The sequence below is a fragment of the Eschrichtius robustus genome, chromosome Y (genome assembly GCF_028021215.1).
Source record: "Eschrichtius robustus isolate mEscRob2 chromosome Y, mEscRob2.pri, whole genome shotgun sequence".
Lineage (NCBI taxonomy): Eukaryota > Metazoa > Chordata > Mammalia > Artiodactyla > Eschrichtiidae > Eschrichtius > Eschrichtius robustus.
Window position 1 is genome coordinate 3220322 of NC_090846.1, and position 27330 is coordinate 3247651.

The following is a 27330-nucleotide window of genomic DNA, read 5'->3' on the forward strand; positions in this document are numbered from 1 at the left end:
TTACTATCACAACAAAAAGAATAAAATACCTAGGAATAAACCTACCTAAGGAAGCAAAAGACCTGTATGCAGAAAACTATAAAACACTGATGAAAGAAATCAAAGATGACATAAACAGATGGAGAAATATACCATGTTCCTGGATTGGAAGAATCAATACTGTGAAAATGACTATTGTGCCCAAAGCAATCTACAGATTGAAAGCAACCCATATCAAATTACCAATAGCATTCTTCACGAATTATAACAAAAAATTTTACAATTTGCATGGAAAAACAAAACACCCCAAATAGCCAAAGCAATCTTGAGAAAGAAAAATGGAGGTGGAGGAATCAGACACCCCAACTTCAGACTATACTACAAAGCTACAATAATCAAAACAGTATGGTACTGGTACAAAAACAGAAATATAGATCAATGGTAAAGGATAGAAAGCCCAGAGATAAATCAGGTGACCATATGTGCATGGATATATGACAAAGGAGGCAGGAACATACAATGGAGAAAAGATAGCCTCTTCAATAAGTGGTGCTGGGAAACTACCTCCTAGAGTAATGAAAATCAAAAAAACAAACAGGACCTAATGAAATTTAAAAGCTTTTGCACAGCAAAGGAAACCATAAACAAGACATAAAGACAACCCTCAGAATGGGAGAAAATATTTGCAAAGAAAGCAACTGACAAAGGTTTAATCTCCAAAACATATAAGCAACTCATGAAGCTCAATATCAAAAAAAGCAAACAATCCAATCCAAAAATGGGCAGAAGACCTAAATAGACACTTCTCCAAAGCAGACATACAGATGGCCAAGAGGCACAAGAAAAGATGTGCAACATCACCAATTATTAGAGAAATGTAAATCAAAACTACAATGAGGTATCACCTTACACCAGTCAGAATGGGCATCGTCAAAAATTCTACAAACAATAAATGCTGCAGAGGGTGTGGAGAAAAGGGAACCCTCTTGCACTCTTGGTGGGAACATAAATTGATATTGCCACTATGGAGAACAGTATTGAGGTTCCTTAAAAAACGAAAAATGGAACTACCATATGATCCAGCAATCCCACTACTGGGCATATACCCTGAGAAAACCATAATTCAAAAGGACACATATAGCCCAATGTTCATTGCAGCATTATTTACTATAGCCAGGACATGGAAACAACCTAAATGTCCAACAACAGATGAATGGATAAAGATGTGGTACATATATACAATGGAATATTACTCAGCCATAAAAAGGAATGAAACTGGGTCATTTGTAGAGACATGGATGGACCTAGAGTCTGTCATACAGAGTGAGGTTAACCAGAAAAAGAAAAACAAATATCATATATTAATGCATATATGTGGAATCTAAAAAAATGATACAGATGAACCTATTTGTAGGGCAGGAATAGAGACACAGACATAGAGAATGGACATGTGGACACAGTGGGGAAGGGGAGGGTGGGACGAACTGGGAGATTAGGTTTGACATAAATACACTACCATGTGTAAAACAGATAGCTAGTGGGGTCGTGCTGTATATAGCACATGGAGCTAAGCTGGGTGCTCTATGACAACCGAGATGGGTGAGATGAAGGGGGTGGGAGGGAGGTCCAAGAGGGAGGGGATATACATATACACATAGCTGGTTCACTTCCTTGTATAGCAGAAACTAACAGAACACTGTAAAGCAATTTTACTCCAAAAAAATTAAATAAATAAAAATTGAAAAAATTTAACTGAAAAAAAAACCCCGAACAGTACGGTATTGGCATAAAACAGACAAACAGATCAACAGAACAGGGTAGAAAGCCCAGAAATTAACTCATGCACTTATGGTCACCTACTCTATGACAAAGGAGACAAGAATATGTACTAGAGAAAAGACAGCATCTTCAATAAGGCATGGTGGAAGAACTGGAGAGCTCCATGTAAAAGAATATAATTAAAACACTGTCTATCACCATATACAAATATAAACTCAAAATGGACTAAACACCTAAATGTAAGGTGGGACAGTATAAAACTCCTAGAGAAAAACATAGGCAGAACCCTCTCTGACATAATTGCAGCAATATCGTTTTGGATCTATCTCCTAAAGTAAAGGAAATAACAGCAAAAATTAACAAACAGAATGTAATTAGACTTAAAAGATTTAGTACAGTACAGGAAACCAACCACAAAATTAAAAGACAACTTCTGTGCACATTGGTGGGAATGTAAATTGGTACAGCCACTGTGGAAAACAGTATGGAGGTTTCTCAAAAAGACTAAAAACAGAACTACCACATGATTCTGCAATCCCACTCCTGGGCATGTATAAGGAGAAAACTCTAATTAGTAACAATACGTACACCCCAATGTTCATAGCAGCACTTTTACAATAGCCAAGACATTGAAGCAAGCTAAATGTCCACTGACAGATGAATGGATAGAGAAGATGAGATACATATATACAATGGAATACTACTCAGCCATAAAAAAGAATGAAATAATGCTATTTCCAGCAACGTGGATGGACCCCAAGATTGTCATAGTAAGTGAAGTCAAAGACAAATACCACATGATACCACTTATACGTAGAATCTAAAAAATGATACAAATGAACTTATTTATAAAACAGAAATAGACTGAAAGACATAGAAAACAAAGGGGAAAGGGGGGAAATGAATAATTAGGAGTTTGGGATGAACATATACACACTATTATATATAAAATAGATAATCAACAAGGATTTAATGTATAGCACAAAGAACTATATATCTTATAATAAACTGTAATGGAAAAGAATCAGAAAAATATACATATATTTATAGGTATAACTGAATCACCTTGCTGTATACTTGAAGCTAACACAACATTGTAAATCACCTATATTTCAATTGAAAAAAATAAGAAAAATTGAAGTAATACTCAACTTTGCCAGAAATATACATTTGATTCAATTCTGGAGTACTTTGTCATCAATGTGATTACTCATATTTCCTTAAGTGTTTCCCACATACCTGAGGACCACTGCTAGTGCCCTAGCAAGACACACCACTAACCTGGTTCCATCCTGGGCACTGCAGTTGACGTCAGCACCATATTTAAGAAGATGTTCAGCAATCTGGAGCCACCCTTCTGCACAAGCTTCATGCAGGGCACAGTAACCTGCATTGTCCTGATGATTAACGTCACAAATCTTGTTTTCCAGGCAGTACAAGACCAATTTCTATGAGGAGGAGAAAAGGGGACGCCATCAGATAGCACACAATAAACCTCATAATAATGATCTCTCCATAGCTTGGTAGTATCCATTTTCAAAGACGTCCACCATCAGGCCTGAGACCGACCCCACTGTAGCATGGGCAGGCAATATCCATATTGGTGAAAGGTAACAGCATGTGTGAAAGTCTTGATGATGGAGACAGTGTTGTCAAGGGCTGCTAATACCTTAGACGATGCACTGATAAGTACAAAAGCACTCCCATTTGATGCGTATACTTGGTAGGTGGTAGTGGATGACAATACAAGTTTAGATAGAAGTACAGAAAACCAATACACAAGAAGAGAGTGAATGAGGTAAAGAACATCCCTAACCTTAAAGACGGAGGGAAACTCAGGAGGTTAGCCAGGTCCCACGCTCCTGTAAAGATCAGAACCTGGGAAGCAAATGCTTCTGTTTTTATATTAAAGAAGAGTCTCTCTTGAGAATGCTAGTAGAGAAAACCCAGACTGTCACAGAAGGGACCACTGTTGAGTAACACACAGAAGTGGAGCCTGTTATTGCAGCCGCTTTCTCCATGTGCTGGCCCCATGACCCGCCAGGCACTACGAAAGCCCCCACCAGGGCTGACCTTCTCATGCCTGCTACAAGGAACTAGGAAAAGCCCCCTCCAGGGCTGACCTTCTCACGCCTGTGGCCAAAGCTAAGAAAAGCCTCCTCCAGGAGTGACTTTGTCACACCTGCCACCAGGCACAAGGAAAAGCCCCCACCAGGGCTGACCTTCTTGTGCCTGCAGCTAGGGCTAAGAAAAGCCCCCTCCAGGGCTGACCTTCTTGTACCTGCAGCTAGGGCTAAGAAAAGCCCCCTCCAGGGCTGACCTTCTAGCACAGACAGCTAGGCATTAGAGCACATCTATTGTGCCCATGGCCTCCAGCTTTCTCATGCACCTGTCACTGCCAGGGTCCCCATGACCCAGGGAGTTGTGCCACCTCCACAACCTGTCCTCATGGGGGCAGACCTGAGTGCTCCAGGGCAGCCTCAGAAGCAGAACCCTGTGGGTGGCCCACAAACAGAGGTGGGGCTAAAACCACAGCTGAGCCCCAGGAGCAGGGCAACTAAGGAACAGGAAAAATATCTTTCTGAGCAACTGCACAAGCCACAGATTAAGTCCCTACAATCAGCTTGGTAAACCCTGCATCTATGGGATAACTGGATGGATTAATGTTCACACAAATGACACCGGTCTAACTCTAAGCAGTTGTGTACTTTGGGTACTAGTACATGCAGAAGTTGGGCCAGGACAGAGTCCGAGCTGCCTCCACAGTTCCCACAGGAGGAACAGAGATCTACCGAGAGGTTTTGGAGGGCCTCCTGGGGAGGCGGAGGTTCACTGTGCTTTATGGTGGAGGCAAGGACACTGACAGGTGAGACCCAGGAATATATTATTATTACTATTTTTTATGTTTTGTTCTGTTTTCTTGTTTTTTTGTTTGTTTTTATTTCTATTGTTTATATTTTTCATATATTTTTTATATTTCTATTTCTCTATCACTTTTTTCTTGTTGTTTCTTCCTTGTTTTTTTTCTTTTCCTTTGTTCTACTTTCTTTTTATCTTTTTCCTTTGTTCAATTTGTTCTTTTCTTACTTTTTTTATCATTTGTGTGTTTGTTTTTTTTTGCTTTTTCTTTCAGTTTGCATTCTGCTTTTGTATTTTTTGTATTTCTTAGTTCCCTTTTTAATTGTTTGATTTCATATTAGGATTCTTTTGTTTGTCTGGTTGTCCTCGTTTTTTGTTTTCTCTGTTTTTGTTTCTTATTTCGTATGTGTGTATGTTTTGTTCTGTTCTGTTGGATTTTTAAAAATTATTTTTATATTTCTATTTCTATGTTACTTTTTTCTTGCTCTGTGTTTCTTCCTTGTTTTTTTCCCTTTCCTTTGTTCTATTTTGTTATTTTTCTTCTATGTTCTCTTTGTTCTCATCTTTATTTTTTGTTTAATCACTTTTCTGTTTGCTTTGTTTTTTTCCTTTTTCCTTCAGTTTGCATTCTGCCTTTTTATTTTTTGTTTTTGTCAGTTTTGTTTTTAATTGTTTGATTTCATTTTGGGGTTCTTTCGTTTCTGTTTTTTCTCTTGTTTTTTGGTTTCCCTGTTTTTGTTTCTTTTTTTTGTATGTGTGCGTGTTTCTTTGTTCTTGTTTGGTTCTGCTTTTACCATCTGTCTGGGGTCTTCTCTGTCTGTTCATTTATTTGTCCTTAATTGTTGTTGCTGTTTTCTTGTTTTTGTCATTGCTATTTGTCTTGGTGTTGAATGTTTGTTTTCATTTGTTTTCTTACAACTCTTTCTTTTTTTTTTCCCTTTTACGCCAAGCTGTGTGGCTTGCTGGGTCTTAGTTCCCAGGCTGGAAGTCGAGCCTGAGCCTCTGGGGTGGGAGAACCGAGTCCAGGACGCTGGAACACTATACAATTCCCAGCCCCAGGGAATATTAAACAGCTATAGTTCTCCTGCAGGTCTCCATCTCAACTCCAAGACCCAGCTCCACTCAACTGCCTGCAGGCTCCAGTGCTGAATGGCCCATGCCAAACAACAAGCAAGACAGGAACACAAACCCACTCACCAGCAGACAGGCTGCCTAAAGCACTAAGCCCACAGACACCCCAAAACACACCACCTAATGTGGCCCTGCCCATTAGAGGGAAAAGATCCAGCCTCATCCACCAGAACACAGGCACCACTCCCTCCCACCAGGAAGCCTACACAAGCCACTGGACCAAACTCACCCACTGTGGGCAGACACCAGAAGCAAGTGGAACTATGACCCTTACAGCATGCTAAAAGGAGACCCCGAACACTGTAAGTTAAACAAAATGAGAAGACAGAGAAATATGTTGCAGATGAAGGAGCAAGGTAAAAACCCACAAGACCAAACAAATGAAGAAGAAATACTCAATCTACTGGAAAAGAATTCGGAATAATGACAGTAATGATAATCCAAAAATCTCAGAAACAGAATGAAGAAAATACAAGAAATGTTTAACAAAGACCTAGAAGAACTAAAGAACAAACAGAGATGAACAAAGCAATAACTGAAATTAAAAATATTCTAGAAGGAATCAATAGCAGAATAACTGAAGCAGAAGAATGGGTAAGTGAGCTGAAAGGTAGAATGGTGGAAATAACTGCTGCAGGGTAGAATAAAGAAAAAAGAAAGAAAACAAATGAGGACAATCTCAGAGACCTCCAGGACAACCTTAAGTGCACCATATTCGAATTACAGGTGTCCCAGAATAAGAAAGAGAGAAAGGGTCTGAAAATATTTGAAGAGACTATAGTCAAAAACTTCCCTAACATGGGAAAGGAAATAGTCAATCAAGTCCAGGAAGTGCAGAGAGTCCCATACAAGATAAACCCAAGGAGAAACATGCCGAGACACATATTAATCCAATTAACAAAAATTAAATAAAAAGAAAAAATATTAAAAGCAGCAAATGAAAAGCGAAAAATAATATACAAAGGAATCCCCATAAGGTTATCAGCTGATTTTTCAGCAGAAACTCCGCAGGCCAGAAGGGAGTGGCAGAATATACTTAAAGTGATGAAAGAGAAAAGCTTACAGCCAAGATTACTCTACCCAGCAAGCATCTCATTCAGATTCGATGGAGAAATCAAAAGCTTTACAGACAAGCAAAAGCTAAGAGAATTCAGCACCACCAAACCAGCTTTACAATAATAAAGGAACTTCTCTAGGCAGGAAACACAAGAGAAAGAAAAGACCTACAAAAACAAACACAAAACAATTAAGAAAATGGCAATAGGAACAAACTTATCAATAATTACCTTAAATGTAAATGGATTAAATGCTCCAACCAAAAGACATAGACTGGCTGAATGGATACAAAAACAAGACCTGTATATATGTTGTCTACAAAAGACCCACTTCACTCAGGAACACATACAGACTGAAAATGAAGGGATGGAAAAAGATATTCCATCTAAATGGAAATCAAAAGAAAACTGGAGTAGCAATACACGTTTCACAAAAAATAGACTTTAAAATAAAGACTGTTGGGCTTCCCTGGTGGTGCAGTGGTTGAGAATCTGCCTGCCAATGCAGGGGACACGGGTTAGAGCCCTGGTCTTGGAAGATCCCACATGCCATGGAGCAACTAGGTCCATGCGCCACAACTACTGAGCCTGCGCATCTGGAGCCTGTGCTCCGCAACAAGAGAGGCCACGATAGTGAGAGGCCCGCGCACTGAGATGAAGAGTGGTCCCCACTTGCCACAACTAGAGAAAGCCCTTGCACAGAAATGAAGACCCAACACAGTCAAAAATAAATATATAAAAAAAAAGAAAAACCTTTGCTGATTAACTTCTAGGCATTATATTAAAAAATAAATAAATAAAGACTGTAACAAGAGATAAGGAAGGACACTATATAATGATCAAGGGATCAATGCAAGAAAAAGATATAACAATTATAAATATATATGCATCCAACATAGGAGCACCTCAATACATAAGGCAAATGACCCATAAAAGGGGAAATTGACAGTAAAACAATAAGACTGGGGGACTTTAACAATCCACTAACACCAATGGACAGATTATCCAAAATGAAAATAAATAAGGAAACACAAGCTTTAAATGACACATTAAAAAGATGGACTTAACTGATATTTATAGGACATTCCTTCCGAAAGTGGCAGAATACACTTTCTTCTCAAGTGCACATAGAACATTCTACAGGACAGATCACATCTTGGGTCACAAATCTAGCCTCGGTAAATTTAAGAAAACTGACATCACATCAAGCATCTTTTCTAACCACAATGCTATGATATTAGAAATCAATTACAGGAAAAAAAACTGTAAAAAATACAAACACATGGAGGCTAAATAATATGCTACTAAATAACCAACAAGATCACTCAAGAAATCAGAGGAAATCCAAAAGATACCTACAAACAAATGATAATGAAAACACGACAACCCAAAATCTATGGGATGCAACAAAAGCAGTTCTAACTGGGAAGTTTACAGCAACACAATCTTAACTCAAGAAACAAGAAGTCTCAAACAAACTAAACTTACACCTAACACAACTAGAGAAAAAAGAACAAACAAAACCGAAAGTTAGTAGAGGAAAGATCATAAAGATCATATGATCAGATCATAAAGATCAGAGCAGAAATAAATAAAATAAAATAAAACAGAACTGAAAAAAAACCAATAGCAAAGATCAATAAAACGAAAGCTGGTTCTTTGAAATTCTAAACAAAATTGATAAACCTTTAGCCATACTCATCAAGAAAAAGAGGGAGAGGACTCAAATCCATAAAATTAGAAATGAAAAAAAGTTACAACCGACACCGAAGAAATAAAGGATCAAAGGCTACTTCGAGCAGCCGTATGTCAATAAAATGGATAACCTGGAAGAAACGGACAAATTCTTAGAAAAGTACAACCTTCCAAGACAGAACCAGGAAGAAATAGAAAATATTAACAGACCAATCACAAGTAATGAAATTGAAGTTGTGATTTAAAATATTCCAACAAACAAAAAGTCCAGGACCAGATGGCTTCACAGGTGAATTCTATCAAACATTTACAGAAGAGCTAACACCTATCCTTCTGAAACTCTGCAAAAAATTACAGAAAGGAACACTCCCAAACTCATTCTACAAGGCCACCATCACCTTGGTACCAAAACCAGACAAAGAAAGCACAAAAAAAGAAAATTACAGACCAATATCAAATTTTTGAACACTGATGCAAAAATCCTCAAGAAAATACTAGCAAACTGAATCCAACAACATATTAAAAAGATCATACACCATAATCAAGTAGGATTTATCCCAGGGATGCAAGGATTCTTCAATATACGCAAATCAACCAATGTGATACACCATGGTAACAAACTGGAGGATAAAAACCATATGATCATCTCAACAGATGCAGGAAAGTTTTTTGACAAAACTCAACAGCCACTTATGATAAAATCTCTCCAGGGCTTCCCTGGTGGCGCAGTGGTTGAGAGTCTGCCTGCTAATGCAGGGGACACGGGATCGAGCCCTGGTCTGGGAAGATCCCACATGCCGCGGAGCAACTAGGCCCGTGAGCCACAACTACTGAGCCTGCGCGTCTGGAGCCTGTGCTCCGCAACAAGAGAGGCCACGATAGTGAGAGGCCAGCGCACCGCGATGAAGAGTGGCCCCCGCTTGCCACAACTAGAGGAAGCCCTCGCGCAGAAACGAAGACCCAACACAGCCAAATAAATAAATAAATAATAATTAAAGGTGCTAATAATTAAAAAAAAAAAATCTCTCCAGAAAGTGGGCATAGGGGAACATTCCTCAACATAATAAAGGCCATATATGACAAACCTACAGCAAACATTAGTCTCAGTGGTGAAAAACTGAAAGCATTTCCTATAAAATCAGGAACAAAAAGGTGCCCATTCTCGCCACTGTTATTCAACATAGTTTTGGAAGTCCTAGCCATGGCAATCAGAGAAGAAAAAGAAATAAAAGGAATCCAAATTGGAAAAGTAAAACTGTCACTGTTTGCAGATGACATGATACTATGCATAGAAAATCCGAAGGATGCCTCCAGAAAACTACTAGAGCTCATCCATGAATTTGGTAAAACTGCACGTTACAAAATTAATGCACAGAAATCTCTTGCATTCCTGTACACTAACAACGGAAGATCAGAAAGAGAAATCAAGAAAACAATCCCATTTACCACTGCAACAACAAGAATAAAATACCTAGGAATAAATCTACCTAAGGAGGCAAAAGACCAGTACACAGAAAACTACAAGATACTGATGAAAGAAATCAAAGCCGACACAAACGGAGAGATATTCTTAGATTGGAGGAATCAACACTGTGAAAATGACTATACTACCCAAAGCAATCTACAGATTCAATGTAATCCTTATCAAGTGACCAATGGGATTTCTCTCAGAATTAGAACAAAAAATTTTACAATTTGTATAGAACCACAAAAGACCTCAAACAGCAAAAGCAAACTTGAGAAAGAAAAATGGAGCAAAAGTAATCAGGCTCCCTGACTTCAGACTATGCTACAAAGCTACAGTAATCAAGACAGTATGGTACCGGCAGAAAAGCAGAAAGATACATCCATGGTACAGGACAGAAAGCCCAAAGATAAACTCACACACCTATGGTCACCTAATCTATGACAAAAGAGGCCAGAATATACAATGGAGAAAAGACAGCCACTTCAATAAGCGATGCTGGGAAAACTGAACATCTACATGTAAAAGAATGAAATTAGAACACTCCCTAACATCATACACAAAAATAAACTGAAAATGGATTAAAGACCTAAATGTAAAACAGAACACTATAAACTCTTAGAGGAAAAACACTCTTTGACATAAACCACAGCAAGATCTTTCTTGCCCAGCTCCTAAAGTAATGAAAATAAAAACAAAAATAAAGAAATTGGGCTTAATTAAACTTAAAAGCTTTTGCACAGCAAAGGAAACCATAAAACAAGACAAAAAGACAACGCTCCAGAATGGGAAAAAATATTTGCAAACGAAGCAACGGACAAAGGATTAACCTCCAAAATATACAAACAGTTCATGGAGCTCAGTATCAAAAAAACAAACAACCCACTCAAAAAATGGGTGGAAGACCTAAATGGCGAAGACCTAAATTTCTCTGAAGAAGACATACAGACGGCCAAGAGGCACATGAAAAGATGCTCAACATCACTAATTATTAGAGAAATGCAAATCAAAACTACAAGGAGGTATATCACCTCCCATCAGTCAGAGTGGCCATCATCAAAAAATCTACAAACAATAAACGCTGGAGAGGGTGTGGAGAAAAGGGAACCCTCTTGCACTGTTGGTGGGAATGTAAATTGATACAGCCACTATGGAGAACAGTATGGAGGTTCCTTTTTAAAAAACTAAAAATAGAACTACCATACAACCCAGCAATCCCACTACTGGGCATATACCCTGAGAAAACCATAATTCAAAAAGAGTCATGTACCACAATGTTCACTGCAGCTCTATTTACAATAGCCAGGACATAGAAGCAACCTAAGTGTCCATCAGCAGATGAATGGATAAAGAAGATGTGGCATATATACACAATGGAATATTACTCAGCCATAAAAAGAAATGAAATTGAGTTATTTGTAGTGAGGTGGATGGACCTAGAGTCTGTCATACAGAGTGAAGTAAGTCAGAAAGAGAAAAACAAATACAGTATGCTAACACGTATATATGGAATCTACAAAAAAAAGGTTCTGAAGAACCTATGGGCAGGACAGGAATAAAGACATAGACATAGAGAATGGACTTGAGGACACATGGAGGGGGAAGGGTAAGCTGGGACAAAGTGAGAGAGTGGCATGGACATATATATACACTACCAAATGTAAAACAGATAGCTAGTGGGAAGCAACCACATAGCACAGGGAGATCAGCTCGGTGCTTTGTGACCACCTTGAGGAGCGGGATAGTAAGGGTGGGAGGGAGACACAAGAGGGAGGAGATATGGGGATATATGTATATGTATAGCTGATTTACTTTGTTATAAAGCAGAAACTAACACACCAATGTAAAGCAATTATACTCCAATAAAGATGTTAAAAAATAAAACAACTAAAAATAGAACTACCATACGACCCAGCAAAAGAAAAAAAATCTACAAACAATAAATAACAGAGAGCATGTGGAGAAAAGGGAACCCTCTTGCACTCCTAGTGGGAATGTAAACTGATACAGCCACTATGGAGAACAATATTGAGGTTCCTAAAAAAACTGAATAGAACTACCATACGACCCAGCAATCCCACTACTGGGCATATACCCTGAGAAAACCGTAATTCAAAAAGAGTCATGTACCACAATGTTCACTGCAGCTCTATTTACAATAGCCAGGACATGGAAGCAACCTAAGTGTCCATTGACAGATGAATGGATAAAGAAGATGTGGCACATATATACAATGGAATATTACTCAGCCATAAAATGAAATGAAATTGAGTTATTTGTAGTGAGGTGGATGGACTTAGAGTCTGTCATACAGAGTGAAGTCCAAAAGAGAAAAACAAAGAACCCAATCCAAAAATGGGCAGAAGACCTAAATAGACATTTCTCCAAAGAAGATAGACTGCCAACAGACACATGAAAGAATGCTCAACATCATTAATCATTAGAGAAATGCAAATCAAAACTACAATGAGGTATCACCTCACACCAGTTAGAATGGGCATCATCAGAAAATCTACAAACAATAAATGCTGGAGAGGGTGTGGAGAAAAGGGAACACTCTTGCACTGTTGGTGGGAATGTAAATTGATACAGTCACTATGGAGAACAGTATGGAGGTTCCTTAAAAAACTAAAATAGAACTACCATACAACACAGCAATCCCACTACTGGGCATATACCCTGAGAAAACCATAATTCAAAAAGACACATGCACCCCAATGTTCACTGCAGCACTATTTACAATAGCCAGGACACGGAAGCAACGTAAGTGTCCACAGACAGATGAATGGATCAAGCAGATGTGGCACATATATACAATGGAATATTACTCAGCCATAAAAAGAACAAAACTGGGTCATTTGTAGAGACGCGGACGGACCTAGAGGCTGTCATACAGAATGAAGTCAGTCAGAAAGAGGAAAATAAATATCGTATATTAACTCATATATGTGGTATCTGAGAAAACTGGTATAGACGATCTTATTTACAAAGCAGAAATAGAGACACTGACGTAGAGAACAAATATATGGGATGCCAAGGGGGATGGGGGGGTGAGTGGGATGAACTGGGAGTTTGGGATTGACATATATACACTACTATGTATAAAACAGATAATTACCGAGAATATACTGTATAGCACAGGGAACTCTACTCAATGCTCTGTGGTGACCTAAATGGGAAGGAAATCTAGAACAATGGATATATGTGTATGTATAACTGATTCACTTTGCTGTACAGCAGAAACTAACACAATATTGTAAAGCAACTATACTGCAATTTTAAAAATACAGAAAAAAAAGAAGAGTCTCTCCCCATGTACTACATAAAGTGCTGTATTTTGCTTCATTCTCCATCCCAATTGGGGTTGAATCAATGTAACATTTCATATTTACTCATGTTAGTGACAGGAATCAACCTATGTATTTCAGGTATTAAAGTAAAAGTGTATTCCTCCTACTTTTCAGAATGTGAACAGAATATGAAGAGTTTGTATTAGAATCACTGTTAACTAATTTCATTTCTTTGGTATGTTATAATAGCAGTTAAAACCAGAGCCTGGAGAAAACAGAGTGAACTTTAATGAAACTATGAACTTTAGTTACTAATAATGCATCCTTATCAACATATCAACTGTAACAAAACATTAATAATAGGAATTTGAGGGGGAGAAGTTTGTACAAATACAGGGGGAACTCTGTATTTTTGCTCAATTCTAAAAACCTAAAGCTGCTAAAAAATAGTTTATTAAAAATCTGTAAATATATACACAGATATACTCCCACTACACAAGAGCAGTAACTTACTCAATGTTTTATTACCTTGGTTAAGAAAGTTTCATAAACATAGCACAAAATGTGCCACCAATGAACAAGTTACACTGTTTTCCTACAAGTCATGCTCAGCAGAGCGCTATCATGCTCTGACAACAAAGGAAACAAAGTAGATAGAGTCTACAGGGGACCCAATACTTGTTAAGGGGGAGCTCACTGGAGGCGCAGCAAGCCTTATTGTGACAACTCTTAAATAACTCAACTGCTAAATTTAAAACAAGGGCCATTCTAGCCACTCACAGAAGTGAGGTGGGTTGTGAGGAGCCTTTCATGACTTTTCAAGGACACATCAACCAAAGGTGACCACCCACTTGGGAGCTAACCAGAATATTCCATTTGCTCATCCCATGAACCTAATGTGACATGCTGGCAAACCTGGCCATCAGCACCCTGTTACTTTGGGTCACTATGGCAGCTCCCTTCCAAAACAAGAGAAGAAAGAGAGAAGGCACGCGCATAAATGGATTCCTTCATTCAGATCCTAACCTGCCAGAGAGCCCACGATCGTCTGGACTCCCAGGCCACCTGCACTGAAGCCCTGGTTACTGAACTAGGATATCGCATGAAGCTGCTCTTTTAGCAGGCCCTCACTAAGCAGACTCAAGTGAACACCTGCAAAGCTAATGAGTTTTGTGCCCCAGCCAGGGTGAGGCCCTGTCACAATGCTCTGAAAGGCACTGATTACTCTGTACAGATCAATTTACCCAGATCTTGGCAGCCCACCTGGTATCCTATCAACCAAGGGTTTATTTGCTCTGACAATTATGGCCTTCACCTGGAGACCTTCATCACTACTACAGCTGATTTATGGGTGCACAGAAATAAAAAGACATGACAGCTAATGGCTATTTCAACTCTCTTCATGTGGAGGGTGGCAGCAAAGCAGCAGTAACCAGGTCAGACTTTCTGCCATCAACTGTCAACTCAACTGTGTTGCTATCACATAGTACTTCCCATTTCTGCAAATGAATATATCTTATGTTATCCCACAGAAATACCTATGAGATACCAGGAACAGGATTATTCTTACTCAACACCTGGGGAAATTGCAGACAAGAGAGGTCAAACCCCAACTTCAAGTTTACATGACCTATGAAACTTATAACTCATGTCTAGTGTTGAGAGTCAAAAGGTCAAATCAATAGCCCTGGCTAAAGAGATGTAACCTAAATGTGATAACCACCTGTAAAACCTTCTCTGTTGCAGCCAAGTTGGTTAAATACCTGCCTCCTAGTTTTTAAGGGTGGTGGCTTCTAAACAAATGATAACTGCTGTCACCAACAGTTAGAATAGTTAAGATGCCAAGTAAGTCTCTCTATACATTGCTGGTTTATTTTTTAACACTAGAAATTGGGAATGTTTGAAGGGTACCCCACCCATTCCCAAACAAAATCAAACTGTTTTTGTTGCACAAATTAAAAATATCCCAGACTAAGAAGAAAATGCTACTCTTTCAAAGGACTGTCCCACAGGGTGCTAGCTTACTTACAACTTCCCACCCACTCATGAAGTGTGCTCAGGGTCAATGGGAGACCTACAACTGGGCACTCAGAAAGGGCTCACAGGACAATGGACAGCAGCACAAATCTGGCCAAGCTGAAGGAGACACAGTTTCAGTTAAATCCTGTGTGGTGGTAAAGATGTACAGTGGCAGTAATCTATTTCACAGATATTTCAAATTGTAAGTAGGGCAATTCCAATGTGATGCAGTCCTTGGAGAGCAGTGGGGTAGGGGAGAGAAGGGAAGATGGAGGGCCTTGGCTTTGGAGCCATACTGGTGAACTGCTACCTGCGTAAGTATCATTTAACTGCTCTGGGGTTCAATTTCCTCGTGTGAAGTCAAGATAATACTTGTTACTACCACACAAAAAGGTTGAAAGGATGAAATGCGTTACCATGATCTTGTGGGCTTAGAATGAGTGCTGAGACAATACAATCTATCACTGACATCAGCCACGCTAGGTGGGGAAATGCAGGTGAAATGGGCAGGAAGTTCGGAGCAAAGTCTTAGTCCCTCCTCTCATCTGCCCTTGGGCTCTCCTACCCTCTCAGGAATAGAGGTCTGTCCCCCTCCATTTTCACAACCCTGCTGCCTCAGCACCTACCTTGCAGACACTGATCAACAGCTAACCCCAATGTGTATCTGTTCATAAGCAAGCCAAAATGGGCTAGTAAGTTCTCTTTCCCTTGCTAATCAGAATCCAAAAGGCTTATTTCCACAAGCCCTGGGTTATGTCAAATTTGATAGCAGACATAAGCGAGCAAGACTAGAGGATGCCAAACCAAGCTACCTGCTTAAACAAAGTAAATATCAGAGTGGCCTTTCTTTTCACACCTTGACTGAACAAGTCACCAAAAGAAGGGCAGCACCAGCAGGGCTAATACAAACATCCTGGTAGAATACCTAGCCCAGCTCCTAATGTTAAGGGGGCTGGGCTCTGAATGCCATCTCCTCCCCTGCCCTGGTCCCAGGCAGTGCACCCTCCTACCCCATGTCACGGAGCAGCGGCCAGTGATTTCTGAATCCAGGAACCCACAAGGACACCCACCTCGCAGCCAACTCGGGCAGCCCGCTGCAGGAGGGTCTCTCCAGCATTCTTATTGACAGTAAGTCTCTGTGCTTTCAGTTGCAAAGGGCGACACTGGGTTGTCTGCGGAGATGACCCCGAGTATAGCAGCTGTGAGGTCTGTGAAGCAGGCAGCAATTGCTGCAAATCGTTGAAGCACTTCTGGTCCTGCTTGGCTGGTGACCATTCGCAGTTAGAAGTGAGCTCAGGCTGATTTCGGAATCTCTGGATGTTCACCTATCACAAAACCAGGCAGTACAAACATTTAAGGCCATCTTCCAAGAGCTGATTCTTGCCCTTCTCCCTGACTTACAAACCTGAGAAGGAGGCACTTTTTCCTTTTCAGTTGTTTGGAGGTGGGAGGGGTGTCAGAGGGTGTTGGGGAAAGGATTTAATTCGTACTAGTTTGAAACTTCAACACCACCTAGGAGATATGGTCCCTAGGACAAGTGAGTGAACTTCGGGAAGGAGATCAGGAAAAGGAAAGCTTTGTTCTTTGAGAAGCAGGGAACAGGTAGGCAAGCAATAATTCATGGAGTGCCTGCACAAGCCTGATTCAGGAGATGTCAAAAGGTACCTTGCTATCTGCATTGTCGCTTTTCAGTGAGGTGCACTGCCTGGGCTCCTGAGGAATCAAATGCTTGGTTTTGCACAGTCTCTTCCCAGATGTTTTCTCAGGGTCATTAGTGTATTTCTGCAGCAGCATGGCACCCTGGCAATCCTCTTGGTCATCTCTGTACAGTACATCTGCCTCATGGCTTTCTTTAATTCTCTGCTGTTTGGTATGCATCATCAAGCCTGATGTGCAGCTTGGCTGGGTCTGCATTTGGTTGCCTGCAATGGTGGATAAAAGCCTCTTCGTGGGCATGGAGCTGGAGAATACAGGAAAGTCTAAAAGGGGGGTGGAGGGGTGAGGTGTAGGGAAGGCAGAAACATGCGTTACAAGTTTTAGCTGGTACAGGAAGAAAAACCTATTGTTAACACTGATCACTTCAGTTTTCAAAGATATACTAATTACATTTCAAAGCCTTAACATTTTAATGACTCAAATTCAAACAGTAAATAAGTTAACCCACAAAATGACAAGTGTCATGTTTGGTCAAAGAGCCATGACAAGAGAGCAAGAGTCAGCTCTTCATGATTTTACACCCCCACCTAGTGGGCTCAGATGCAGGACTTTCCCAACCAAGGACAACCAGCGTACATTCTAAGGAACTACCAAATTGACATACTAAGATGTTGGAATGAGGGCACTGTCACGCCACAGGGTCAACAAGACTTACCTTCCTGAGCAGCCATGGTCTGCGTAAGAAAAGCCCAAGAAATAAAGCTCCCTCCTTTCAACTGAGTTCCTCACTGTACATTGCAGAAGGAAGTATGGAGGCTAGTAGGACCTCACGAGAGAACTCCCCACCTACCACGTACTACTCAGTCAACTTCGAGGTGCTCAGGTCCCGTCCAGGTCCCTTTGCCACAGACGACAGGTGACCCACCCTCCAGGGGAAGCCCCCGTGTACCTTGATCATTGTCACTAGATTTGAGGAACTCCTCCGACCAGCTTCTGTTGCCTTTGACCTCTTCACTCTTTCTGTTGGGTTTCTCTTCAGAGATTTCACTGCCCTGGGCAACGATCTCAGGCTTAACAGCCTGGGTCACTTCCTTCCTGCCTTGCCAGGCAGGTTTGCTCTCTGCTGCCAACACCTGATGCTCCCATTCTCTAAGGTGCAGCAAGTGGCGCTTTTTGGGATGGAGCCCTGTTAATTCAATGCACACCTGTCATTTCCCTCTCAGGCCAGTCATCTAATAGAGAAATAACTACAAATTAATCAAAAAGTACCCTGTGGGGGTGGGTGTTAGCCTAATGGGAGTATAGGAAGGGAGGAGTGTGGTCACTCTCTTTGCTGGAACGTAAGTCTTGGGAGACTTTGTCTCTCTGTCTTTAGCTATCTTGGGGCTTGAGCATCTAGCAACGGGGAAGAGGAGGTATCAGCACCTTTCCCAGGGCCTGTAGGTTGTATGTAATTATTACTATACTGCCCTGGAGGTGGTATGAGAACAGAGCCCTCCAATGCTCCACCCTAAGACTTCCCCAGGGCATCCTGAGGCTAGCATGGGCAGCATGCCTCGTGTCAGTTCACCTTTGGCTTCCTGTTCAGGCCACTAAGCAGGCAGCCAAAGCCGAATGAGCTCACCTTTGGAAATATGTCTCTTCTTGGCTTTCCACAAAGAGTCTTCTGGCAGCTCTTCTGCAGTGCTCTCAGTGTGGTTGGTGTCACTCGAGATGCTGTGCTTTCTGTTAAGCCAAAGGGTGGGGTTGTGCAGCATATTCAAGGCTACATGGTTGGAGGGTGGCTCACTTACAGGCTGCCTGTCCATGAAGCACTTCTCCACAGGAAGATCTCTATCCTCTGGGGCTTCGAAGGGGTGCTGTTTCTTTCCAGCACTATAGTTGACTGGGGGACGGGAGACAATAATACAGAAATGAAGGTCCAAAGGTCACGATGAGAAGGCAGGATCTGGGGAGCATGTGTGACCTCCATACCCAAGGTAATCTGTTTTTAACAGAGTCTTCTGTAGGGACTGGGGCCTTATACACTGGAAGTAAAAACTCCTTACAAATAGAATTTCCCAAAGGAAGGGCAGCTGAAAACAATCAGCATATAAAGCAGACAGCAGTATCTTACACTACAACTATTCAAAATACAAATGCCTTATCTTCTATACTGAATGGACTCGTAACTTTATCTTTTTACAGTTGGGGGCATGAAGGAAACAACCAGCATGAAGCATATGCAGTCCTTTTAAGCATACATGGTGCTTTCTTTTGGCAGCAAAATCCAAGCAAGCCAAGACTGACCTAAAAATCTCTATGAAAACATATGCTGAAGTCCATATTTTCAATTAAGTGAAGGGTGATATAATAAATAGACCAAGTATCTACCAAATATCACCTACAGAAAGAAAAACACTAATACTCACTTGGGTCAACAACAGGAAAAATGATGAAGGAAAAGGGACAGTAAACAAAGTGGTGAAAGACAGTCCACGTCCTTTATGGGACAAAGCATATGGTCTCTACTGTATGTTCTGGGCCTACAGCCCAGGCTACTACTGCAACCTTCAAGATAAGCAGAGGAATGCAGGGAACCTGAGAAGACCGATGGCACTAGGACGAGGAAGCCTTTAGCAAAGTTTATTAGTGTATGTACAGGTTCAGAGGCAACTTCAAAGAAAGCAGTCTAGTTACTGCTAATCCTTCTCTGTCCTCTCGTCACACTTAAGAGGGAAAACGGTATCACTGAAACCATGTAACTGTTATCATTTCCTGTCCAGGAGAAAGGTCCTTAATATCTCAACACCTCAGTGACACTATGTACTTCCATCCCTTTCACTGGCACGTATGCCTTTCACAGATGTCTCAAGACAGGTGGTTTGAAGACTGATTAGCTAAGTGATATTTTGTGTCTTCCAGATGAACAACAAAACAGTTGTTGAATAGACAGGACCCTATCTTGCTTGCCATATAACTTATCATCAGATTAAGAATCAGTTTATCAGCACAAGTGTTTCAGATTCCAAGCCCAAATTTTACATTTCAACATCAGGTGTCACGTAGTCACCTGCATCTCTAATAACAGTTTCAACTATTCCTAAACAGGCATCATTCTCAAGAAGAATATTTTCTACTTAAGTTTTCACCCTCATGCAAACTTTGTAAAAGTGATATTAGTTTGTATCTCACCCACCTGATTTTTTGGCTGGCATCTTCTGCCCACAGAAAATACCCAGAACACTTGTGATGACTTATTTCACATGTGTTGGCAAAGAGTGATTCACTGGTAACCTCATCTCCCTGCTCCTCATTGAATGACAGCACCCCCACAAAAAGAGCCCTTTCCTGACAGGCTCTAGGCTTCCCATCTGGTAAAACCTGCCTGGGTGCAGAGGGTGCCCCTTCACCCACCAGGTCTGGGAGCATGCAGCACATGTGTTGCCCTTCCCGCTCAGCCAGGCATGGGACTCCTGTGCCTGAAATTACAGACAGTCTCCTCATGCCTTGTCCCCAGGGACCCCAAAGTGTGATGGCTGTGGTGCCTCATTCTGAATTATTATCAGAAAGCTCCATTGCTAAAGTCATGGTTCACTGAAATCACCCACCCACACACACAGTTTAGTTGTTTTCTTCCACATTTCACAACAGGATCTTTTCCCAAACTAGGTCCATCCACCCTTTCCCCCAAATACCCACTTAAGACACTACGAGAAAAAATAATAATAATAATTGAGACCTTTTCAGTGCTGCCTCTCCGAGAAAAGATTTGGATTCTCTTAAATGAAGCCCTCACAAGAGGGCTCCTGAAGAACACCTATGACTGTGCAAGATACAAAGGCTATACAACCTACATGGGAGAGAAGCTATACAGCACATTCCTTCAGATCTCAATTTAGTCTTTTGCAATGGAGATCATTTTAAGGCCTATCCAAATGACTACCCTTGAAGACAAAGAAGACAGACAAAGAGATATGTAGGGGCACTGACCATGAGGATCTGCCATTGTAGCTACTTTTCTAAAAACAGAAAGTCACGTGTCCTTAGTTTTGCAGTCTAGGCAGATGTTACCATGTCTATGTTTAACACTTGCTTCCTGCAGCACAGTCATATGATTCACAGCACATATGTCCCATAATTTATCATGTTGTACCACAGTATTTCCTCACAAAAGCATCACCATGGCAACATTTACAAGTCATCATAGCAACAAAGCAACCTCTCTACTACTGAGCCATGCCCAGTTAGCACTAAACAAAATGGGGAAGTATTGATTGTTTAAGACTTACTAATGATTTAAATTCCATCCACTGCAGGTAATTACATAAACTCCAGCAAAAGCTAACCTTGTTAAAATTTATTTCCTCTACAGAAGAGGCATTGGGAATCTTTGTTCAAAACTCAAAGTAGTTTACAAAACATACACATGCTGTAGTGTAAGAGAGGTTTCCTGACCTAAAAAGTTTCATGAAGCTCTTTGACTCAGCCTTCTTCCAATTCCTGCCCAGCCATTTCCATTGAGCAGGTCCTAAGTCTGACCCAGCCAAACAGCTGGCAAAGAAGGCCGTCACTGCATGTTTGAGAAGGAAGGGATGAATGTCTCCTTGTCCTTCCCACTGATGGCTCCTACTTATGCACGTCCTAGTTTTAAGAACCTAACTCATTTGCTGTCTTTTAAAGTGAAAATTTAACTCAACTGCCTATACTATCATAGAGTAAATGAAAATCTTGACCACCATATTTTCAAGTTAATTCACTTTTTTGTAGGCCACTGCCACAGAGGTGTACCCAGAGACGTACCATATTAGAGTATTTCTAACTTCAGGGCCAGTGCTTCTTTGAAAAAGGATATGTGTCCCAAGAAATAATCCACCCTATGTGCTTCTTTCTTGGATGCCCCAACTTTCAAAAGGACAATCAACCCTTCACTCTGCAGACTGAAAGAGCAGCCTATTTCCCCCTGCAGCTGCCATACTGCAAAATGAATTCCTTCCTCTCACCTCCCTCAATTCTGAGAGTAGACTCAACCCCATTCTCATAACTGTGGTACCACACTCAAGCTACTTACATCTCTCACTATCATTCTGGTTGTCAGTGGCCTCCAGGGTTACCTTCTTCCGCTTTTTGCCCTGATTTCCTTTCAGGCTTTCCCGGTCAGCAGGGCTGAACTTGCACACCTCAGAGCCTTTGGTTGCAGGGTGGCCACATTTTCTCTCTTTCATCTCCAGCTCTAAGAAGCGCAACATTGCACGCTAGAAAAAGAATGAATATGGAAAAAACACACCTTACCATTAAAGATATTTTAGTTGCCTTATCTTTAAGTATCTCCAAAAAAATGTTTGCCTGAAAACAAATACAATTTATGAAATAAAGCTGTATTACCATATCCTTTTCATAAAATTTGGCATGCAGATACATATGCTGTATGTATGTATATTCATGAACACACTATTGCAAAAATACATTCTCTTTTGGAGATAAATAAAAACAAAGATAAAACAGTAGTAAGAAGAGATGCACAATGAACAAAGATGGGCATAAGCTATAAACTTCCCTTCAAATATTTTGTAATAAAATTTAATTCTAAAAGTTTATGTAATATTCTAGTAAAAATAATTTGAAAAAAAGAAATTTGCAGAACTGATGGTGAGCCAGGTAGATACAATACTGTCCTTTTGCAATCTTTCTATTCATGTAATTAAGGTGGGCATTCAATGGGTCATTTACATAACTTTATCCATTTTTATAAACATGTGCCAACTTTTTTCATGACATTACAGCAATAATTTGACTTCATTAATCTTTTAAATAATGCTAAAAATCTTGATAAATTCCTGCACGAATAATAATTCACTACTGAGTTAGATACAGGCTATAGCTCATTATGCAAGGGGTGTGTGCACACGTGCGTGCACGTGTGTGTGAAGGCTGCATGAATGCCACAGACATGCGGCTCCTACACACTTCCACCAACTATCACCACATAGGGCATTCTGAACAGCAATTCTAGGTGTAACTGTTAACATACAGTAAACAGCACAGAAATCAAAGCAGCTTGTAAACATCACACAACCTTTGCAATTATTAAAACTTCTGATACCAGCATTTTAGTGAAGTCCTTTTATAGTCTACACAATCACTTGAAGTATGCAGATACACGAACCTCCTAAGTGCTACCATGTACTCCCCTTACTGGAGACATTTCAAAGATTTCAATTACCATAAGCTTCATTAATTAAATCTGCCTAGTGTCCTGCCCTACCATGTCCCCCCAATCCTCTTCATACATTTAAAAAACTGACAACTAGTCAACCTCCTGAAATTTGGGTCAGGGACGCACCTGCAGTGCCCGCTGCTCCCGGCTGAGCTGACTGGAATCTGCATACAGTTCAGTAGTAACACATTTGAACTGGTCACCCACGTAACCAGTAGAGTTTGCAATTCTCTTTGCCAGCTTAGATAGCTTTGGTTTCAGAACTTTGACATCGTTTGATTCTGCCTCATCAACTCCATCCTTGGTATAAGTGGGGGTGACGTCCACACTCGGTGGGGCACTGCCCAAGCAAAGTGGTTTGGGATCCTTTTGGGTTTCACCAGAAGTTACCGCAGGGCCATCATTCCCAAGAGTTGGCTCCAGGAATGGAGTCAAGACCGACATCGCCAGGTTATCCTTGTTGGTTCCCACTGGAACATTCTCCTTGCTTAAACGGAAGACAGACTGGCCTGGAGCTTGTTTGAAAGTACAGGCTTCCTGGAAGTCACTGATCCGCCCCAACTCCTCTTTCAGGGCAATGAAATCCTGGCGTGGCTGCAGGGCCGGGTCAATTCGGGGTTTGGTGGGCTCAGCACTCTGGCCAACACTCTCAGCCGTGAACCTGGCTTTGGATATGTCTGCATCAGGTTTCGCATCTGGCTTTTCCTGGAGAAGATCTACACAGACAAGACTGTCACTCCTGATGGGAGTTTTCCCTTGATTCCAGATAAGGGTTGCATTTAGGTTCTTGTTAGTGGAGACTTCTGGATGTAACGTGGTGCTGTTAGCTTCCAACATCTCAGGAATCTGACTCCAAATGGTTGAGTCCTCATAGGAGGCTCTGTCGTGATACAAGGACAACTTCTCTGGTTTCTCTTCTTTAGTGGGCATAGTGGGCTGCACCACGTCCAACGCATCTTGGTTGGTCACAAACTCTGGCTGGCCCAAGGGTACCCTGTAGGGCAATCTAGGCTTTGTGGCAAGGTGCCCGGGAAAGAGAGTACTGTTTGGCAACAAAACTGGGTGAGGGTAGATAGGTCCCTCACCATGTAAGGAAATAGGACTCAGATGAGTGCTTTCAGGTGCTGGGGAAGGGAGGTAACTCCTAGGGTAAGAAATTGGTGGGGACCTGAACGCCTCATTTGGAGACAGAAATATTGAAATTGGTGGGAAGCCATTCTCATTTGCTTTGAAACTCGGCTCTGGGTTGCTGGCTTTGGTGCCCGTGCTGCTGGTGCCACTGCCATGCTTGGCAGTTGCGGTCAGGGGCTGGCCCATGTGTTGATTAAAACATGCCATTGAATCCATGGAGCTCCTGCTAGTCTTGCTGCCATCTGCATTGGCATCTGGAACTGGCAACACAAAGGCTGGGTGGTCCGTGCTCAGCACTGACCCCAAAACATTAGTGACTGAGGCACCTGTGTTGCCCACTTGGAGACATGAAGAACTGTGCTGCTGCGAGATGGCCCAGTCCAAGGCCTTGTTTTTCAGTGGCAGGCCTTTGCCATTGTTCTCTTTGTTACAACTTGGTCCAGGCACCACCCAGGATGATGTAGCCATGTTAGTGATCTCAGATCTATAGGCAGCACAGTCATTTCCTGGAGGAGACAGTGTTTCTTTCGGAATCTCACTTCTGGAGAGCACTAGGCCACTTCCAGTTCTGCTGTAAACCAGGACCTTGGGAGCCTTCTTTTTCACGTGGTCAGCTGTGAAAGCATCTACATCCACCACTTCAGAAAACAAGTCTAGTGGCTTATTAATGACGTCTTTGGTAACCATATGCTTCTTCAACAGAGGTGGTGACCGGACACCTTTTCCGTGTTCACCTGCTGTTTTCCAGATGTGCTCAGGAACTGGCTGAGCACTTCTGCCTCCTTCTGCAGTCTTCAGATATTCGCTGCTGCAGAGCCTGGTCATGGGGAACTCGCTGCTGACTGTCATATATGGCTTTGACAGGGAAATGGAGGGCGAGGTGGAAATCATGGCAGAGTGCTTATGAAATTCAGAGTAGGTGTCTGCACTGGGCTGGGAAGCAAAGTGGACTCTTGGTAAAGACCAAGGTGAGGGGGGCGATAGGAGAGCTGTGTCCTCCAGCTGGTCATGGGTGACTTCCTTGGCAGAGAGCACCCTAGACTGCTCACTGTTATGAATGTGGAGATATGAGTGGGAATTAAACCGGTTCCCAGGACTGATGCCCATCTCCCAGGGCAGGCTTCTGGACCAGAAGCGGGACAGAGGCGGGACATCTGGAGAGGCTGAAGGCACTGAGAACCTCACAGGTGAAGCAACAGATGATGGCATGTAGGGACTGACAGAGTGAGGTGGTGGCGGGTAGAAAAAGTGCTCCTCATTTCTGAAAACTGGAGGCTGGACTAAGCTGTGAGACTGCTGAAGTGGCAAGGTCTTGTACATGTTCAGTGAATACTCATTTGCTGAGCTGTGGAAAGGGGAGATGGATGGCGTGGCCTCCCCCATGTAAGGATTGACCCAGGGCATCTGCAGATAATTAGCACCACTGATGTTGAGAGGTCTGCATCTGTTACTAGCAGACCTATCTAAGCCCAATGTTTCTGCTGTAGGTATAGCACTTTTTTGCATACGAGGTGGTGTTTTGTGAACAGCATTGAAGCTATCTGGGGGTTCTTCAGAGACAGCGGAAGCCTCCACTGTCTCAGGTATACTCGGTTTGAACTGCATCTCTGGATTTCTTTCTGAAGAAAACCCAGGGCCACCTAAAGAGCTCATGGCAGCCTCCTGATCTTTCTCTGAGCCCAGTTCACACAAACCAGAAGATATAATGCCTTCAGGTACACAGAGCTCTTTCGGGATCAGGCCACTGCGGTCCATGCTCACCACTGCCACGCCATCGATCCAGTGGGCAGTAGTCACATCCACCTTTACAGAAAAAGAACGTGGGTGTTACTTACCATTCCTTCAAAGCAATAGTACCCACCCCAAAGAAAATCTGCAAATTAATTTATTACGACAGCAGCCTAACATTAGAGTAACCATGGTTAAAGATGAACTAAAAATAAAATACTCACAGGGCTTGCTTTTTCCACTAATACAAATCCTATCTCATGGCAGTGAAATGTGCTCCCTGCTTTCTTCACTGCTCTGTTCAACTAGCATTCTAAAAGCATGTAAAATGTTTACCCCTTTAGAGTTAATATATATTAATTAAGTCATCTATTAACTCTGAAAAGTTCACCTTCTTGGCAAAAATTCTATAATACAATTGAGAGAACACCATCTCCACCACTTTGCACTACCCTCATGGGATTCAGAACTCACACTAAACCTCCCCAGCCCTGTCAGGGTTGTGGAAGGGATTCTTTCCTGGATATAGGAAGGCACAAATTAATATAACCAAAAACAATCTTCCATTGGACAACTGGAACATGGCATATTACCTGTCTCATTTCTAAATCAATGAAGAGTCTAAGGGTCAAACTGTGGTTACATCTTTTGATTTCCTCTCCCTAGTGTCTGAAGATAGTCCTGTGTTTCATATTTTACTGGTAAAAGGTAAACCGTAAGGGTCTACTTAAAGGCTAGAAATGTATGCAGCTGATGGCACTGACAGAGCCAAAGACAGAATCTTGAAAGCAGTAAGACAAAAGTGACTCATCACAAACATGGGAACCTCTATAAAATTATTAACTGATTTCTTAGCTGAAATCTTGCAGGCAAAAAAGCAGTGGATGATAAAACTAAAAGTGTGAAAAAAAGTAATTGTTAACCAAGAATACAACATTACAACATCTGCAAAAATGTCCTTCAAAACTGGAGGAGAAATTAAGGTTTTTCCCAGATTAAAAAAAAAAACACAAAACAAAAACGATAAAGGAATTCATTACCACAAGAACTCCCCTAGAAAAAATGCTAAAGGGAGTCCTTTAAGTTGAAACAAAAAGATGCTCTATAGAAACACAAAGTTATGTGGATTACAAGATTCTCCCATAAAGTTAAATAGACAGGTAAATAAAGGACCTTGTACTACTGTAATATGGGTCTGTATGTCCATTTTTAACTGTACTATGAAACAATAAAAATCATATCTATGTTAATGGAGACAATATATATAAAGACATTAATTTTTGACACCTATATGGAGACAGTGAACCTAAAAATACATAGTTTTTATATACCATGGATGTTACCAAT

At 41.3% G+C, this 27330-nt stretch overlaps 1 protein-coding gene across 1 annotated transcript in view; it reads right to left on the bottom strand.

Annotated features, from left to right (window-relative positions):
* Positions 1-27330, bottom strand: part of LOC137757639 (BCL-6 corepressor-like) — a 110325-nt gene that overhangs the window by 19950 nt on the left and 63045 nt on the right. The window contains exons 2-8 of the mRNA XM_068534241.1: positions 23251-26058; positions 21979-22162; positions 18553-18813; positions 17878-18114; positions 16938-17251; positions 16343-16597; positions 3040-3206 (exon numbers count right to left, since the gene is read on the bottom strand). Of these exons, the coding sequence (XP_068390342.1) occupies positions 3040-3206; positions 16343-16597; positions 16938-17251; positions 17878-18114; positions 18553-18813; positions 21979-22162; positions 23251-26058 (4226 nt within the window). The remainder of the gene's footprint in view (positions 1-3039; positions 3207-16342; positions 16598-16937; positions 17252-17877; positions 18115-18552; positions 18814-21978; positions 22163-23250; positions 26059-27330) is intronic.